Source organism: Ceratina calcarata, unplaced genomic scaffold (genome assembly GCF_001652005.2).
Source record: "Ceratina calcarata isolate Rehan_Ccalc_2016 unplaced genomic scaffold, ASM165200v1 scaffold350.2, whole genome shotgun sequence".
In the NCBI taxonomy this organism is placed as follows: domain Eukaryota; kingdom Metazoa; phylum Arthropoda; class Insecta; order Hymenoptera; family Apidae; genus Ceratina; species Ceratina calcarata.
In genome coordinates, this window is record NW_017157935.1 from 329,510 (window position 1) to 349,166 (window position 19,657).

Here is a 19,657-nt window from a genome sequence, read left to right on the forward strand (position 1 = left end):
TGTCCAAATAGTGATAAAAGTAAATTGTAATAAGCAACAGTGATACGATATAAGTAAAGACCGGGCTAGAAGATTTTGAAGCCATTCTATAATTTATCTTCAATTTAATAAATCTGTTAGCATGTGTACGTGTGACTAAAGAACTATACGTTGCAACCGTGCAACAAGTTGAGATGTCGAGAGAATAGATTCAGCTAACGGAGGTATGTATATTCACGTCAATGGTTACTATATTTTATTTCAAACGTTATTATAAATTATAATACAAATAGAATAAGTATAATCATAATATATTATAAATGTTAAACAATCCTGAGTAATTACTCTACATAAAGAGATAATGAATCGCATTGTTATCAATAATTCCTCTTCTTTTTTTTGTTGTGAACCGCTCGCCCCAACATCGTTCACGATGTCGCGGTACATTTTCGCTGAAACGAGCTGCGAAATATGTATATACTATAGAATACATTAATGATAACATATAATATAAACAATCCATTTGATATGGAAGGGGTTAATTCTAGGCTATTTATACTTTCTTGCTCCTTAAATTGAAAACGTCATAAACTATACAGTATTAACATCGAGAAATGATAATATCGCGATCCGATGTAAAAAACATTTACACAAATGAGCGAATGCGGTAATACACAGTGCAACGTGACAACGCCGTTATTATATTCAATTATGTGCAGAATCTATACATAACAAGAGCGAAACAAGCGTACAATTAATTTTCGACCGCGAAGAATCAACGAGAGACAGCACAGAGTGTAAGGAAAAAGAAAAAATACATATGAAATAACGCGTCCCTTCTCTTCTCTTGCCGCGACGAGACCCCGTCGTATTTCCCTTCAACGCGCTGATCGACTTTACAAAACAAAACAAAAAATAATATTAATAGTAACCGCGAATAACGTGTCAACAAATGAAAAAGATTAAAGCCTCCCTAAAAGAAGAACTTTGAGCCGACCGTCGATTAGAATTAGCCCCCTTTGACAAGTTACTCGATAGTAAACGACGATTACACGAAATCGTTTAATTCTCTCTCTTTAGTAAAACAGAAATAGCGACAAACCGCAACAATTTTGATCAATCGTTCGTATAGTTTTGATATCAACACACACTTACGCGGTATATTGTGTTTAAACTCTCACGATACTTGCACACCTGACTCACGATGAACCATCCATCGTTTCAAATTCTGATCTCATTAGTTCAGAGACTTCTCCATTCGAGACGCTAAAACGTTGATTTATTAAAATGACCCACGCTGAAATCTGGATTCATTTTCTTGCCATTTCTCGTCACCAGAAATAATTCTCAAAGACCTCACAGCGTATTTTCGTATCGTCGTAGAATGATAATTTAAAAGAGAGTTGACCGAGTCATAAATACATTGATTGCATCAAGAGACGAGAAACGGCAAACTATTTGAATAATGCCCCAGGAACGCATTCATTCGAGTTTATTGATTGAGACAACTACTACTCGGTTCTACGGGATAAAGTTCACGTATCAAAGTCTAAATGCGTATCAAACGACTGTTATTCAAACAACAGTCCTGTAAACGGTATACACTCGATAACAAAAAATATAGCCCCTTCGTAAACGACCTATCGTACGCGATAGGCGTCCAACAACGTGAAGCGCAGCTCGCGATCCTCGCGCCGGACCCGAGCCTCGTTTCGGCTATTGAATCATGTTTACTTGATAAACATGCTCAATACGGTTACAACGAGCACGATCCCCGGGCGACCGTATTAATTGACACGAACGTTGCTCCATTCTACCGTCGAAGCCCTATTGACCGTGGCAGTGATGAAATATGTAATCTGTAGACCATTTATGGAAGGAAATGTGCTGAAGAGTGATCAAAACTGGATCTTCGACGAGGAAGACTTGAAACAAGCAACCGGTCTAGCACCATTCAAAAACGATATTAATTTCGGATGATACGATTATAATTTTCTGGTAAAGGCTCGATCGTGTATTAGAACTAGTAATTAGCCATTCAGAGCTCGAAACGTTTCTTCCTTTCGGCCACCATACCCACAGCGGGCAGTGGGGGATGGAGCGGGTGATGGTAGCTCGGCGTGGGCGTTGGGGGCAGACTGCGACAACTTCTGCTGGACCACCTCACTGCTGGAGACCTCATCAGCTCTATAAACAGATTTTCACTTCACCGATTGTTGTTTATCTATCTTTTACCAATGCTACCCTGATTCCCAAGTAAACGCGAAAACAGAAATTGAAAATAAAAAGAACGCACATATGTACAGATTTTCAGTCCAGGTTCATCAGTTAGTTAGAATTAATGTATTATGATTACACATTTGAATGTTAAATAACAGAGACAGTTTGTTAAACAATAATATAGATTATTGTAGAAAACGTAACGAAGATAAATGAACCTGCAAATGAAAAGTTTTAACAGAAACCAAATAAGCAACTAAGCTCCGAAAACAAGTGGAAGCAAAAAGGAAAGAAAATAAAACAGAATGCGTATGGAAAGCGCGTAAAAACGGAAACAGAAAGGCGAATTCTGAGAGCTAATTTGGTGAGAGATTCCTCTTAATTGGGAAAGAAGAAAACGGACCTGCAACAGAGAGAGCTGGGGGTTCCGGGGTGAGGCGAGGATCGTCGGCACGGAAGCCGTACGCCTCCGGGCGGTGCTGTTTCTCGCTTTTGATGTTGCTCTGCCAGCTGCTCCCGTCGCCGACTGCTGTGCCACCTTTCGTGTCAAATACAATTGTCGAAATACGATTATCCCGTTTGCACGATCTGCTTACGCGTTGCATTACAACCCCTTCCTTTACTATACCAATTTTTTGTCCCAAACAATATCACAAATGGACCATTTTAAAAGTGAATGGAACCGAGATGAATTCCTGAGTTCTCTGTAGGATTTCATAAATTACTTCGCATATTTTCATTTTACTTTCATATTCTAAAGAATGTGACTCGCGATTTTTTTTAGGAACCTTCGTCGAACTCAAAAATCGTAACAAACATATTTTTTTATCAGTCTTACGCTACCACCGATGTCTGTTAATCAGTTCTAAACGACACAACGGGCAGAATGATTATTTTCCTTATAGGCCTAGTATGTTCCCACCGATTAAGCGATTCTTACAATTTATATTCGCATAGTTTGACTCTGAGCGTTCGGAGGCACGCAGAAATCGATGTAAAAATTTTTGTATTTTTGTGGATGCATACTGTTGGCTGCAAAAATAGGTTCTCCGGTAAGAAAATGTAAAAAGTTTCATTTATAAAAATGCTGTTGGCAGTATACATGTACGCGACGTTTTGCGCCCATCCGAATCACCCGTTAATAGTACATTGGAAATTATTATGCGCACAAGTTGGATATCCAAATAGTACAAAATCACATCCATGAAAAGGCGGGGTTACTTTGCGTTACACCATCAAAATCACATTATGTTAGAAAGTATACAGTCAGACAACCCTTGAGTAAATACTAATTTCTACGATTCGTATACAATAGACGTACACATTTTCAACTATCATCGTCGGCAACCGATCCAATTACACTTTAAAGATGTGAACAACAGAATGATTATTAAACAACAACACGTTAAAAATTTGATCGGTCACTTTTGATTCGCCGGACATTAGCAACTAGTTAATTCATTAAGCGGTTCATTCCTAAAAAAGAAAGCACCTGGTTAGTCTTAAGTTTCCCAATCTTAACTACTTCCCACGGAATCGATTAAAGACAAAACCAAACAACTAGTTAAAACAAAAACAGAGGCCTCGATCCTCGCTAAAATTTTTAGCATGCCAAAGTTTTCTGAATCGCCGAAAGCAACGAGATACATAGATCGTCCAACGTACACTTGAAACGAGCGCGCGGTTGCGTTTTCTTTTTAAACATAAGCAGAGACGAGTTCGAGGAGAGAAGAAAGAGGATCGAGAAACGGCACGGCGATCCACCAGAAGCGTTTTTATCACACGTTGAGTGCTAATTATGACGGATCGCGTTAAGAACCTAATTGACACGGTTCGCGTAGGTGAATTCTACTTCAGCACTCAACGTGTTCGTTCTTCTCGCCCATTTCACCTTCGTTCTGTACCTTGATACTGATGGGGCAGTCCGCTCCTCGGTCTCAGGCTGTCCCAAAGCGGCGACACCAGCCCATTACGCTCCTGGCTCTTTTGCCCTAAGTTCGCTTCTTTCCTGTCGTGCGACGGCACGCCAGTACTACTGCCCGGCCTAACAATGTTACCCGAATACGGCAACGAGACCGATTTAACCCGTTCGAGCTTGTACGAGAACGCGGTTGCCGCCTGTTGCTTGTTGTCCGATTGCAATGAATTGCACTTTTGCAACGTCGACAGCGAGCTTCTCGGCCGTTCGCCGATCGTTCTCTGCTCCTCGCTGCTCGCCGATCTTACCGGCGGCGACGGCTCGTTACTACCCCGTACACGCTGCTGCGGCGAGTACGGCGGCGAATAGCTCGTTACCGATGCAGATTTCGATGGCACACCGGGCGGGGTATCACGAGGGGCCTCCCCATGCTGTTAGTGAAATATTGAAAATACAAAATGCGTCAGTGCGGTCGGGGCATAATGTGTGGTTGGTTAAAACGATCAGAGATCGGTGCGCGTGATGATCTGGGTCTACCCAGACAATTGTAGGCCGTTTACGAGATTCAGTAGGTACAGTAAACCCTTAGTGTAAAATTGTTAGCCCTTTAAACAGTCCGATTCTTCATGTTACATTAGTGATAAGGAACAAATAAAGCTTGCAAATACAAAAACCTTGCTGTACCTAACTTCGCCTCCAGTCTACAACTATGAATTTATTTACAATCGTTATCCAAAAGCGGTATCTCGTAAGGGCTTACATCATAACATATAACTGCGGTGGAGTTAATCGTTTAGCGTTGTACGTTTGTTAACCACATATCTAATCGGGACTAATTCACAGCGGGACGAACGTTTAGAAGTTACCTTCAACTGCTGCAATCGATGAATTTCTTCCCTCGGCTCGGCAATCTCGCTGTCTCTGCCTCTCAACATCTGCATCGTGTCGTTCATGGTGTTATCGTTCGTTTCCAAAACTAGATGAGCCCTTAACTGTTTGTTCCTCACGTCCAGTTGCATGATGTGTTGCTGCGCCTGGGCAAGCTGCTTCGTGAGAGACCCCACTTTCTCCTCCAAAGCCGCGGATTCTACGCACTTCGAGGAATACTTCGCTGATAGCGACAGAATTTCCTGTTTGATTTCCTCCATTTCTTCCCTGTAAGTTCATAAATAAAAAATGTTCAATATTAATTTTGTAATTCAATTCAGTGAAACGGAATAAAGTTTGATTACTTACTCGTGCTCTTTGTGAAGTACGCCAATGTCTTCGCGCGCCTGCATCTGTTTGATGAACTCCTGCTTGAATTTCGCAATTTCTTTCTGTACTTCATGTTCGTGCGCTTTCCTCATAGCGTCGAGAGCAGCGAGAGTTGCCTGAGTCTCTTCTGACAGCGCTTGCTCCTTCTCCACTCGCAGGTTCTCTAATTCCTGTCGATGCTTCTCCTCCATTTCGGAAATAATACGTCTATGAGAGTTCTCCATAGCTATCAATCCCTTCTCGCAGAGCGCACGCAATTGCTTGATCTCCTCCTTGTATCTCTTCCTCGTCTCCGCGTCTGTGTCCAATTCGGCGCTCATGGATCTCTGATAGGCCGCCCTGAGCTCGTTCACGTGAGCTGAATGCTCGGAATCCATGGCGTTCAATCTGTGCTCCAATTTCCTGGCCTTCTCCCGCAAACTGGCTGCTTCTTGCTCGTACTGGGAAGTCAACGATTGTCTCTGATTATCCAATTCTCCCTTGATGTCCATCAAATCTCTCTCCTGATTACGTTTAAGCGTCTCCAGCTCCTCGTTATGCTCCGCCGTTATCCTTTGAATTGTTTCTTGCAACTGTTCGCATTGTTTGCAAGTCACGCTGTTCATATAGTCGCTCAATTTTTTTATCTGTTCGCGTAGCTGCGAGCACTTCTCGCAGACATTCGACCAATCGGTGATGCTGGCCGCGCTTGGTTTCGTGTTTAGCCAGGCGAAATTCTCGTTCTCCTCACCAGATCTCTCGCGAACGCGCTTGCCGAGCTCGACCAAGTCTTCCTCCAGGTACAGCAAGCTTTGACCGATGTTCTTCATCTGCTCTTTCGTGGCGCGTTTCGATCCGGTTATCCTGTCCTCGCACTCCTTACTAAACTGCTGATAAAGGTAACTGTACTCCGCGTCGAGAATCGGATTGCTTTGGAACTCTTGCTCGTCTGCCGCTAGCAGACACGAAAGAACGTCGTCGTTTCGAATTAGACTAGATACGAAAGTCTCCCCAGGGAAGCTCGTCAACTGTCTCGTGTTCTCCTGAAGAAGCCCGATTCTGGCATCTATTAAAGCTTTGTGCGCGATCACGTCCGCGTAGTCTGTCAGTAATTGACGCGACTCATACTTAGTTTCGACCGTCGATTTATTCTTCTTCAACTGGTGAAGGCATTCCTCGTACATGTCCGACAATTCGCGATTAGACTGTTCAATCTCCTGACGCAGCATCATCTGAGCTGTGTCGATCCAAGCTTCCAAAGTTACGCTCTCCGAATTGTCGAAGTTCAAACAGGCGTCGGTTACACTAGTGATGTTCTGCTCGTACATTTGACCGCATCGCATGATTACGTGTGACACCTCGGCCTGCACCAACTCTTTGCTGACCGTTTCCTGAGCCAATGCCCACGCCTCGCGAATTCTTCGATCCTCCAGCAGCTTGTTGCCAGAGCTGTTCGTCAGTTGCTTGTTCGCGTCCTCCTGCTCCGACATGTTCAGCGTCTCCGCGGCCAACGCTTCAGCGAGCTGCCTCAATTTCGTCTCCTTGTATCTGCGCACAATCTCGTTTACCTCGCGTTGCTTTTGCAGCAGGAAGTTCAGGCTCTCGCTACGAGCCGCAGACACCTCCTTGCTCGCGGTCTCCGTCGCGGCCACGCCGCCTACTAGCACTAACTTATTCGCTAACACTCGAGTAAGATACTGAATGTAACTGGTCTTTTGGTACGTTTTGGGCTTAGTTCCGTGAATCTTACGCGTTAAGCTTGAGGCAAGCTGACTAGTTTCGACCAATTCACTGAGAACGGCACTCCTGTCGAACGTACGACCGATCGCGCATTTTATCTGTCTGAGGACGACGAACTCGAACGCGACCCGCTCCGCGGTCAGCCTCATCTTCGCGCGATCGTCCAGCTGTCCGTTCTGCTCGAGCGTGTGCCGCCTCTTCGTGAGTTCGCTCAGCTTATCTTTAAGTATAGTCTCTAGTCTAGATACCACTACGCCTACTGACTCGGTCGCCTGAGCGCTGGCTTGATTTTTCTTACATTCTAAACACGAGTCGAGGATGTCGTTCACCTCGCGCAGACATTTCTCCGCTTTGTCCTCCGCCTGCGTCGAGCCTAGACACTTCTCAAGTCTCCTCTTCGACTTCGACACCACTCTCTCCAGTTTTCTTAACCTCGCGATGATTTCCAACGAAACTTCGCTGGTCGACGATCCGCTCACCTCGCTACACTCGCTCGAATCTTTCTCGACGTCGCTCGCTATATTCTCGGCAACGTTCGCCACTTTCGTCTCCAACGTGCTCAATCTTATCAACACCTTCATGGGCTCGGAGCTCGTTGCACTGTCTAGCGATTTTCTTCTCAATCTAGTGCGATCCAAACTCTTCCCGTCCCTCCTCTTCTCTTTCTTTGGATTAGGACTCGAATCCTTCGAGCTGCTTCCAGTCGCGGCCGCATTGATGTTCCTCCCACGTTCTATAGCGCAAATCTTGTTCTCCAGATCCAAGAGCTTGTCCTCCATTTCTTGCGAAATTTGGAAGGATTCACGACCTTTCAGCGACAGAGATCTCCTCTTGTCCCTTGTCTCAGCTTTTGTTAATTTCTGCTTCAAGGTCCTCACTTGCTTCTCACTGGCAGCGAGCTTGTTCGTCAAGTCCTGAATCCTCGCCGCCATCAACTGTATCTGAGCTTGATTCGTTTCGTTCACGTTAGCCGCGTCCTGCTTGTGAGCAAAAATCTCCAGCTCCAAGGCATCCTGCATCGCGTGCGCCTCGCGAAGTTCCTTACGCATCGCGCGTATCTCCAAGATTGCCTTTTCGAAACGGCTTCGAAGTTCGTCGTATTCTTCCACGATTCTTTCCTTATCCAGGGAATTCAAATCCAGATCCAGTTCGATGTTCGTCAGATCGCTGAGAGAATCGAAACTTCTCCTACGTTCCCTCGAGGACGACAATCCCCCTTTGTCCTCCAATTCTCGAACTTTGTTGTACAACCTCTCGTTCTCGTCTATTCCCTGAGACAGTCTGTTACTCAGGGAAGATATCTCCGACTGCAGATGTTCTACGGTCCTATGACTCGAAGCCAGTTCCTTAGTCAGCATTTCGCATCGCTCGCTGGTTTCTCTAAGAATAGCCTCTGTTTCCAATAATTTGCACTCGAGAACCTCTTTATCTCTATTATACATCTTCTTCATCTTCTCTAGATCGTCCAAGTCTTTGCTCCGCTCTTGTTCCGTTCTCTGTATCGTGTTCAACAACTCGTCAACCTGTTTCTCTCTAATGGTAGCCTCTGCTTTCTGCTGCCTCAACCTGGATAACTCTTTCTCGGCACTCGCGACGTCCGCTCTCGCAGCGTTCAACTGCGACTTCAGGCTCTCGATCTCGTTCTCCTGACGCTCGATAATGACTAGTAGCGTACTCGGATGCGACTGATTCTGGTCCAACTGATCGCGCAGCAGCGATACTTGATTCTCCAACAGTTCCACGATCAGAGGACTCTCGTTGGCGCTCGACAGGCAACTGTTACTCTGCAGATGCCCGTTCGGCTGCTCCTCGTCTTCGCCGAGTTCGCAGCAAGCCATCATCAGGTCCTCGGATCTCACGCTGTCCAACGTGCTCCTCCTCGAGCTCGGAGGCGAGCTGCGGCTACGTTTGTATACTCTAGACCTGGAGCTAGATCTGGATCGGGCTTTTACCCGAGATAGGGCTGTTCTGTTCAACGGTGGCGAGGGTGGTAACTCCGACCACTCGTGATTAGCCGAATCTGACCAACTGGAACTTTTCAACCCGCTGGTCCAGTCGCCATTCCTTACGAGAGGCGGTGACACGGGGACCTCGGACCAGTCGCCAGATTCTCGTCTGCCACCCTCCGATGCCGTGCGATATTCCTCGTCCGAAGAGAACAGGACAGAACGCGGTGTAACTGACGTCGATGGAATCACCGAATCCCGTTCACGTTCCGTTATAGATCTAAAAATAAAAATAGAACTTAAGTAAATCAGAATTACAATTCTTATTCACTTGTATATTACGAATTTATAAAGTAATTAATGTTACATGGTAATAAATATTCTCTATTACTTACGCGGTGGGCGATTGTGGAGTATTGTCTTGCTGTCCGTCTTGGCAGACTATCAACGAGTCGTTATTGCTGTCCGGATCTGGTAGATTCGCGGCTCTTCGAATGGCTGATATCCAACTGGCCCGTATTCCAGCAGTAACCGCGGACAACACAGTAGATCCTCTATCGTCCCAAGCCTTGAGGACATTCGCGAGAAAAAAGAGAGGAGAATATATCGGCCAATAGAGGAAAAAACGGAGAACGTTATCTTCTATGTGGGACAAACAGCGGGATACGAAGCGGGTGACAGAGAGATCGGTGACACAAATAACCGAAGAGAGTTCCGAGATCTGTTCTAGCGTGAAATTGAGTTACCGATTTTTTCCAGCCACTCCCAGCCGGAGCACGGAAGTCGATTCCGACAATCCAATTGAGTAACAAGCCCTCGAGAGATTCACGGCTAACTATACACTTCTCGCCGATGATTGACTAGCGATGAGCTTAATAATAATTAGTAGACAATGAAGATCGAGTAATTTTGCATTGCATTTAACGATCCTTACCCGGTATTCAATTTCTCGTAAACTCATAAATATCCGCAGCTTGTTTATTATCTGTACCGTATTTAGATTCGCAGGTCGCGGTTCGCGAAGCAGTAAACAGGAATAAACAATTTCGCCAAGGGACGACGAAGGGGCGCAAGCAGAACGAGGAGGAGGTGGGGAGGAAATTACGGCTCCCGTATGGTCTAACTGGATTTCCATTGGTTCGTTCGTGCGGAATGTTAATTACCGTAAATCACCGCGCGTGTAAATCCGGCGGTCACACTCACCACGGTCTGGAATCCATAATTTCTTGCGACTTGAAGGGGCGTGACGGCGGTAACGGTATTCAGATCTATGACGCCGTCCATGATACCCTTATCTTCCGCGCAGGGATCTCGGTAGTACATGAGGCCGCAGCCGCGTAGCACGAACCAGTGCTTGTTCCATTCCTGAAGAACACACCGCCCCGTTGCATATATTGACTTTCATTAAGGCTATTGATAGAAATGAAGGAGGTTGTTGTCAGCCCGGGCCGGGTACGAACCTTGTTCAGGCCCTGTTTCATTAGCCAGCCTTTCTTGATGTTTAGTAAGTCCTCCGCGGGCAGATCGACCCTCAGCTCCGAGGTGGGCGAGTACCTGATCCCGGAGATATCCAAACCGCAGCCATCGGGATCGCCCCTGATCTGTATCGCATTATCAATTCTCATCACAACTCGTAACATAAATTAAAATGACATTTTTAAGACAGACATTTCCATCTTCTCATCACGAATGAAAATTGCTAATTCCTTCCTAAATACTCACAAATTTATCTTGATACGCCGCGTTAGCTGCGTCCACTACGTCTCTGGTAGGCTCAGAACTTCTCGGTTTGATTCTCCTAACACGTGGCTGCGTCAGAGAGGCAGCAATATCTCGCAGCTTGTCCTCTCGTTCTCTCTCGTGCTCCAACAGGATCCTTCGACAGGCGTCATCGTCTGAAGCACACGTCAAATCGTTCACGATTTTCCGCTCCATTCGATAGAGTCATCCCGCGTACTGTTACGGTAATGGTCATGCTAAACGACTAATGGTAATGATCATCTGCGGTGGAAGAAAAAAAAGTCAGCCGAGAAACGCGTTTCCGGGAGTGCTACCACTTTTCTCATCGCCGTTATCAACCGCTGGTTTAGCCAATTAACTTATTTTTCCATCAGAAGCTTAACGCGTCGATGCCACGCCGACTAGACGGCTTGGTTAATTGACTGCCGGCTAATTAATAACCGGACCCCCTCTCGGGTGCGAACCACCTTATCTTGCTCGTTTATCCGCGTTTCTATCGAGTCTTCATCAAAATCTACCAGCCATTACTATACTAATAACAGTTTTCTGCTAGCCTCGTAGTCGTCAGGAAAAATTGATGTTCCCCTTATGGGGTAAGACTGATGGGGTAGTTTCCACTGAAATTGACTTTCAACTGTCGATCGGAGCTATGAACGATAGATCGTATAGATACTATATATTAAATTTAAATTATTATAATTATCCATGAGATCAAAAGAAATTCTCGTGAAACAATTAACTTATTAATTATTCTAAATAATATATCTGATGCCAGTAATATTAGTTAATTTCCCAGTGCCAGGGAAAGTCGTTTAGGGTGCAAACAAAAAGCAGTAAGAGGCATCGTTATTTACGAGGCGGTATCTTTCGGCAATCGGCGGTCGACATAAATCTCGGGATCGGCCGTGGAACTCGCGGCAACGGGTTCCAAGGGCCGTTCGTTCGTCGCTCGATGCCAATCTAAATGAAATCTACGGATCAGACGGGTGAGCAGAGATCACGAAGCACACGACCGGACCAGAGGGGAGAGAACCGGTAGATTTTCTCCAAGATTGTGCGCACGCAATTACGCAACCAACGGGAAGCGCAATCACGCCGGTAGATCCGAGTTAAGAATCGAAGTTAACTGTGCTAGTTAAACCCTTTATAAATCTCTCAAACGTTCCTGCATTCCCCAATTTTTCTGCACCGATTACTGACACATACTGCAATCAATTGGATTATTTATTTGTCCGCCTAGAAATTGCATTACGAATCTCTCCAAGAAATCAAATCCTAGTGATTCCGAACCACCGTCGATTCCTAAGAACCGATATACTTATAAAATAAGAATAAGAATTGTTTATAGAATTTTTTAAGGCTGTATGGGTAGTGTATCTGTCCCACTTTACTATATTTCTCTCACTAACTATTTTCATTTAATAAATATTATTCCCAACGATAAAGTTATTCCTTATTTGATAGTACAAAAGGGTCAACTATGACACTGACTTTCACTAATTTGCTCCTTAAAATCTGAATATTTTGTAACAAGTTCAATTAATATTAAAGTATCTTCTAACTACGATTTTATCCTAAGCAAAGAATTTTCATTACCGGTTCGTTTAATCATTAAATTTTAGTTTAGTAATCTTGAAAATCGTAATTAGTTAAGACGAAACGATTACGGTAGACTGCAGAATGTATCCTTAGATCGGGACGTCGTTAAACCCCTTTGGAAACGAATTAGAGCAGCCAGAAAACATTGAGAAACCCTCGTAATCCTCGACTATCCTAATTCCAAGAAGCTGCCTCATCTTCGAAAACCTTCAATTATTTGAACGATACTTTGAAAGCGGCGGTTTTACATCCGACACACCGTTAGCCATTAAATAATCTTTACCTTGGACCTAAACTATCATCGCCGACGAATCAGGCGGAGGCAAGGGTAAAATACGGTTGCCTACGTGTTTTCGCGAACGGGATTAGCCTTTTTCGTGTTGGAGTTCGCTAACGAACCGGTCGCAAGAAGCTAATTCGATAATGATGCGTGAACAAATTGCACGGGATAACGGTGTAAAGCGTGCGGCCGCGGCTAACGCGCGCGCGCGACCGGTTCTCAAATGGAATCGACGAAAAGTTCGTCGCGTTTTTCTCGCTAGTCTCGATTAAAACGTCCGTTCGCGGTATTCACGTTCCTTTTTCACCGGGGGGAGAAAAAAAGGGTAATTGGAACGACACTCGATTCGATTGGACTGATAACAGTTGTTAATAAATTTCCTGCCAATTTAGTTTAGAAAAACCTGACGCAAAAACGTTCAAGTATTTCCGCTATTGGAGAACGAGGAATTTTTCACTCCCAATAGAGCAGTATCTTCCTTTAAATTCCCATTAACTTATTTTATCGTTAATAACGCATACACACAAACACATTCTTGTTTCATGTAAAAACTAATGCTGTTTATTTAAATAAAGTATAAGTTCGCGCTTCATGGTATAACGAACACTGAAGTGTCTTCGACAACGCGAGATACAGGGGATTTTATAGTAATTCTGAACACGCGTCGAGGCACGCAGAGAAACCGTGTAGGCCGCGGGAATCGCGCGCCAATGGAGAATCATATCGCGATTAAAGGCTCGTAGCTCAGTGAAAACGACAAGCTAACTTATCGCCGATTGGAAAGCACGTACGAGAGATAGCAGCGTTCGGTGGTGGGAACCGTGGACGGAGAAAAACTCTTCGGCTCGTTTAATTGGAATCCCCTATCACGTTCGAAGGGGTCGCCGATTAATTTCAGTAACAATTTCCTCTCTGCTGTTCCTGCGTCCGGAGACACTGCCTGATCGAAACACGCGCTACAAATTGCGTGACAATTTTCTAACCAGTCTCTCATAAGCGATTCATACAAATAATTATGCTCAGCATAAATGCATAAAATCTATAAATAATTTACGATGTTATGCAATTATTGTATTACGCGAATGTGCTATGAATTATTTTCGACTGAAAGTAAGTTTGCAATTAAATCATTTATTCGTTGAATTACCCGAACACAATTGCCTTTAACTTCTCATCTACGAGAAACGGATAAAAATCGGACAGAATTTTCGCACGGACACGGTCTGTCTGTTGCGTGGACACGCACTAACTGTTTTGTTTATGCTGCCAATTGTCACGACGAAATGGGTCAGGTACGATTTAACGCGGACGCGCGAATCATTCGTTTGAAAGAAGAATTGTCGACGGTGGCCCAGTTTCCATCCGCGATTCAATGAAACGTTGCATTGTTCGAATTAAAATCGAATCGCGTTGCCGGATCTCCTGCGATTGGCACACAATTTCTCTCCTTGGGAGTCGTGCGATTAGAGTTTACGTAAAAACCGATTCTTACGATACCGTCTCGCGTGAGAATAAAAGGAGTACGTAATTTTAATAATAGACTTTAAAAGAATGTAATTCTAATATTCAGATGCTGTAATAAATGATTTCTGTTCCATTTCCTTGGATTTATATATTGCATGAAATTATGCTCATTTATATGTGCATTATAAATGACGGTAAACATTTTTAGAATTATGTTAATTAATAAACTACGAGTATTCTAGGAGAGTGCATTCAGATAGTATACACGAACCTAGTTTCTCGTTGGTGCTCGCTCCCGCTCGTTCCTCGTGCTGATTCATCCTCCGCCTGGCCTTGTCCTCCGCTCGGAGTTTATCCCTGGTCGGAGGCGACGCGCTGCTCGCCGGCTGATCCCTGTAGCTCGACCTACCCTCGTTCGGCACGATCGGTGGCTTGTCCGTTAACGACCCGCTGGACACAGCCGTTGACGTCGACGTGGTCGAGTAAACGGTATTAGACACGCTCCCGTTCATAGACGAGGTGGTCGAAACGGGTGATAAGTAGCTGGAGCCGTTCTCCAAGGGTGTGCTAGCTCTTAACGGCGACGCATTGCTGTTCTCTGCGTTCCCGTTGCTCATCGCGTTGGTAGTCGTCGTCACCACGCTGCTGGTTACCAGGGATGGTGTGGAAGAGAATACAGAAGGGCAAAGCTCGTTGGAGACACTTGTCTCTGGGATCCACGTATTGCTGCGGGGCTCCGAGCGACAGCTGTTGAACCGGGGCCGAGGGGGATTCGGAGTGTTGCCTGCGAATGAAGAGGTTTTGGTGTTAATCGAGATTGTCTTTGAAGATAGGCCGAGGGGCGCGTCGCAGACGTGATTTAGGGGAGATATAAGGGACGCTTAATAGATATAAGGGCGTTAGGGGTTTCGGAATAACGTTTTAAGTGCCTCGAGTTAACAGCAATTAAACCTCAATCAAACGTATGAGATACAAGAATTATTATTAATTCGTACTTCATTTATTTGAAGAAATATTTGTGTAATGTGTTAACTATAACGATTCTATTATACGTATACACTTTAGTACGAAAAACTAGTTTGATCTGTTCGAGGACATTCAAGTGATATGATACAGTATAATCGATTACTTACTTCTTATCGTCGGAGTGACCTGAAGGATAGTCGTCTGTCCACCCGGGAACGTCGCGTTCCTCTTGTGTCGACCCTGAGGATTTATTTCATCTTCGATTACTCGCTTCTTCAAATCGAATTTCATCCACGCATTCTTCCATTCTTCGATCATTCAAACGATTCAACCAATAAAAGAAACAAATGTACGGAGCAACAGTTCTCACAATAAAATCGTCGCTAGCCTCGTTTGCATCGATTAAAAAGCCGCAACGATTACATTTTTTCGCGCAGCTGTATCGGGCACTCACGGTGGAATGCCGTAGAGAATTTGTATGTGGGCGACGGTACGAGGGCAGCCGCGTGCACGACCAGGTCGCGGTAGGCGGCCGCAATAACGGCAGATAACAACGACGCTGATAATATTCCACGGGGCTACGCTCTTCTCGGCGTGCATAATTCATAAGACCCGCGAGGCCCGTGTACGATGGGGCCCGATGCCGGACAAATGCGAACGTAAACGATTCAATCGATTCTGCAACGCGAGATCTTCTTACCATTTAACGTCTATTTCTTGATAATCCGACAGAATCTCGATGAGACAGGGAGATAACAGTGACTTGTTCCAAATTCATTAAAAAAATTATCAGAATTGATAAATTTTTTTATTACAATTATCTCTTCTTTAATCTACAATTTGTTGCAACATTAAATTAAGCTAGACTTTTAGGAAACAGATTTCTTGATGTTGGAGTGGATTGCAAGATGCATATATGAATAAGAATTTAATTTTAATTTTCATTTCGACCGAGAAATGCAGAGATCTTGTTTAACGAGGAGAAGCTGATTGAACAGGTGTTGTTCTCGAATCAGGGACAAATCTCGTTCCATCTCATATCGCACGAAGTCGCTTTTACGAGAGACGAGAGAAAATAGAAGGCACCAGCGGGCATTCACCGGTTTATTCGATCGTGTTGGCGTACGCACGCGTTGCCTTGGCCTCTTAACGTAATCGTACGTTTACACCGAGCTGCAGGTCCGCAACGTCGACGAGCAGTTTTCCATTTGCCGATCGATCATTCCTTGCGTAATAGACTGGACGCGATTGGTTGAACAATGGACCACCGATCCAGGAGCGATCGATCGGTCTTGACACGATCTCAAAATCGAAAGCGATGATACTCGCTGTTATAAGTAGAGACATTTTTGTACGAAACATTTGCGATGCCAATTCGAAAAATTAATCTTTAAGACTTAACAATTGGACTCTTGACTTTCATGTTGCAACCTGCTAAATTATATTCGTTTTATTATATTTCTTCTCTCTCTGTTCTTATTCTCCACCTTGAAAGGGCCGGCGCTGAATGAAATTAATTCTGGCTGCGATTTTCGCATAACCGCAGGGCAATAATTCGTAGATTTAAAAGAACGTTCTCTGATTTTTATCTACGCGATGGAGAATCGTCGCTACTCTCCCATCGATCATCCGTTGCACAACGGCTCTGTTGTCGAGGACCTAAGCAACACTGCGAAATGACAGCCTCTCCTGACGCGACGACAACCTACGGGATACTGTACAGTATACGATCCGCGAACCCCGGTCTATCGAGCGATCGCGAAACGCGTAGATCAGATAACATCAACGAGGCTCTTTTATTGTTATCGAACCTCGACGTTAATTCAACGGCGGCGTACACGCGTTAACTATCCCTCGCAATCGCAAAGGACAACGCGCTCCGTTCGTGCAGCAATTATTCAACATAATTGCGGCTTTGAGACACAGTGAAAGGATAGAAGAACAGAAAGTGTGTCGCATCTTTCCGATCGAACATTAATCACGTCGTGCCAATTAGTTTTATATAAAGAACATATACACTCCCGTCCATAAATCGTCGGGCATTTAATAAAATTTGAATACCGGCATACATTATGGAATAAAAAGTAGTGGTTATTAAATATTTATAATGTATAGAACACTTAAATCAAGTTGTATGTCCGAGAACTTACTGAAAGGATTGGCGACGCGGTACCCACAGAGCAATTCTCAAGTGCCCACCGTTGAAACATTTAGATTCTAAATTTTAGAGTCTAAAATTGAATACAGAATTTAATGCCAGATTTGAAAAATTCTACGAATTGGAGGCGTCTTAACATTCTATTATTAATCCTTTCTCTTATACAGAGAACGATGTGACTAATAAAATCGCAATATATGACGATGTTTCCAATAAGGAGAAACCAGAAAATTGTATTCACGTTTTAATAAACGACCTTGGACGGGAGTGCACGTATAAAGATATTGTAAGTAAAACTGAAGAATTGCAGGTAACGCATAAAATAAGCAGACTATTTTTTCATGATATTAATGTTCGATGAAAATGTTCGTCGTTTAATTAGACGTAACTGAGCAGGCTGCATTGTAGCGTCGCTTGTGCTCATAATCTCCAGGGCTCGTTTTCCTTCCGAGGAGTTACTGGCGTTAGTCGATAAGAAACCGGGCGAAGAAGAGGAGGAAGAAATCCCGGGTGAATCGTAGAAAAGCGAACGCAAACGGCGTGGCGCGGCATTATTTTGAGCTGTAACGAGCGTGACACTGCGACAGCGCCCCGCTAATGATCGAGCATTATCGCAGTTTTGCCGAGTTCGTTTCTTCGTCTATTTCTCGTTTTCCTGCACCATCGTTTGCCCCTTCCACGCGAAGATCGACTCGACTCCACCGAGATAATTGAGAATTAAATGTCTTCTTGTCTTGGTTTGTTTCTGCACTTTTGTAATAATAATTATTTCTGCAATACCACAGTACCGTTTTGTTTACGTCGCTGGAGCAACGAATGATTTCCTCGCAATTTCACACGATCATCATTAAGAATTTAGATGCGGTAGGTTAATGGCGATCGTATATGAAAGTATTAATAAGTAGAGACAACTGAAGTGGAACATTAAAAGTTTTATCGAGACAATTTCGCTGATGGGAGTAAAGATAAGTATCATTGAATAGGTGATGGCTCGAATGGCAGACGACAATTAAGCGATACCTAAACCGCTATCACGGAATATCTAATAATCTGCGGGCAACAATCAAGATTGTATCTCGAGTAGAACAAACGACCGAGACTGTTCATTAAATCGATTATACCAAGTCGAACATCCGGTTTCAAACCTGAATATAAAGACAACCCCCATGTGGCCGGCGTAACGCGTAAAGGACTTGAAAACAAAAAGCGTACAGTTGGTACTTCGAAACCGACCATTAAATCGCGAGCAAAAACTGCGAGGAGGAAAGTCTTCGGATCCCTCAACCTAATCATTAGACACTTCGATTCTTTCACTTCGAACATTCGGTTCCGTAATCAAACACTACGGATATAATCTGCTGTCATTCGTTGTCACCGATGACAACGTTGTCCAACAATTACATAGAAGCGATTTATTTTCATGGTACTATGGAAATCCGATAGAGAAAAACTGGTGGAGACTCAATTTTTCTTTTAAATTAAAGGCAAAGTATCGTTTGCATAAAACCGTTTATAATCGTATAAGCAAAAGAAATATCTAAGCCTTTTCTTCTAATTTCAAGTATGCTTAATTTACATTGAGTGAGAATAGAGTCACACTTGTGACAGGCCAAGGTAAAAATTTACTATAATCCCCCAATTGAGACACGTCCCTGATGATTATTAATTCGGAATACTCATCAGACATTTTGATGGACAATAAGCAACGTCCTAAAACTCGTGAACGGAGTTGTATATGGATGCTTATACGAAGGAAATGAGCTGAAATGATGGAATTCGCGTGGGCCGGGGTCTTTAAACGGAAAATCCGCGGGCGGGCGTCGGTTGTCACGATTCGTTTCCCGCGTTTGAACGCGATCGGCCGTTCGGAGGTGCGCGCTTATTAAAGCTATTTCCGCCGGTGAGACAAGTCGACCCGACTGGTATTACCGGCAGCAGCGTAACGAGCATGACGCAGAAGGATGTAGTAATGATTATGCGAGCACCGTAATCAACGAATGACAGCGGCCCCGTCAGCGTCACTTCTTTTTCGCGGCGCGGGGAGCACCGGCCCGCTTCGCTCTCCGCTCGTCAAACGTGTAATTCCACGCTGTTCGAACGCGCCCCGGCTTATTTGCGATTCGACAGAAATTAAATTCCGCTACCGTGAAACGTTTACCGCGGGATAAGCCTTCCGTGTTTTTTGTTCCACGGAATTGTGTAACCGTACTATGGAAATTAGCCATCGGCTTCTTTTCATATTATCTAATTAAGTTGATCCATACAAACAGGGTTACACGATTATACTGATATTGAAAAATGAAGAATAAAAGCTAAGAGTACTATCAACATTGCTGTTGTTGCTAAAATAGTCTACATCGAATTATTCATAACTAGAATGTTTACACAAATTTCTATTCTCATAAATAAAA

The 19,657-nt window shown here is 44.1% G+C and overlaps 1 protein-coding gene across 6 annotated transcripts in view; it reads right to left on the minus strand.

Annotated features, from left to right (window-relative positions):
* Positions 1-229: 229 nt before the first annotated feature.
* Positions 230-19,657, minus strand: part of osp (myosin phosphatase Rho interacting protein outspread) — a 144,734-nt gene continuing 125,306 nt past the window's right edge. Inside the window, exons 5-15 of one of the 6 annotated variants that reach the window (XM_018025163.2) lie at positions 15,256-15,328; positions 14,394-14,906; positions 10,762-10,934; positions 10,500-10,640; positions 10,243-10,404; positions 9,435-9,607; positions 5,354-9,319; positions 4,984-5,272; positions 4,104-4,548; positions 2,603-2,737; positions 230-2,166 (exon numbers count right to left, since the gene is read on the minus strand). In XM_018025163.2, coding sequence (XP_017880652.1) covers positions 2,018-2,166; positions 2,603-2,737; positions 4,104-4,548; positions 4,984-5,272; positions 5,354-9,319; positions 9,435-9,607; positions 10,243-10,404; positions 10,500-10,640; positions 10,762-10,934; positions 14,394-14,906; positions 15,256-15,328 — 6,219 coding nt within the window. In that variant the 3' untranslated portion in view covers positions 230-2,017. Of the gene's footprint in view, positions 3,676-4,103; positions 4,549-4,983; positions 5,273-5,353; positions 9,320-9,434; positions 9,608-10,242; positions 10,405-10,499; positions 10,641-10,761; positions 10,935-14,393; positions 14,907-15,255; positions 15,329-19,657 lie in introns of all 6 variants that reach the window. The other 5 variants (XM_018025164.2, XM_018025166.2, XM_018025165.2 and 2 more) reach the window with 5 other exon arrangements.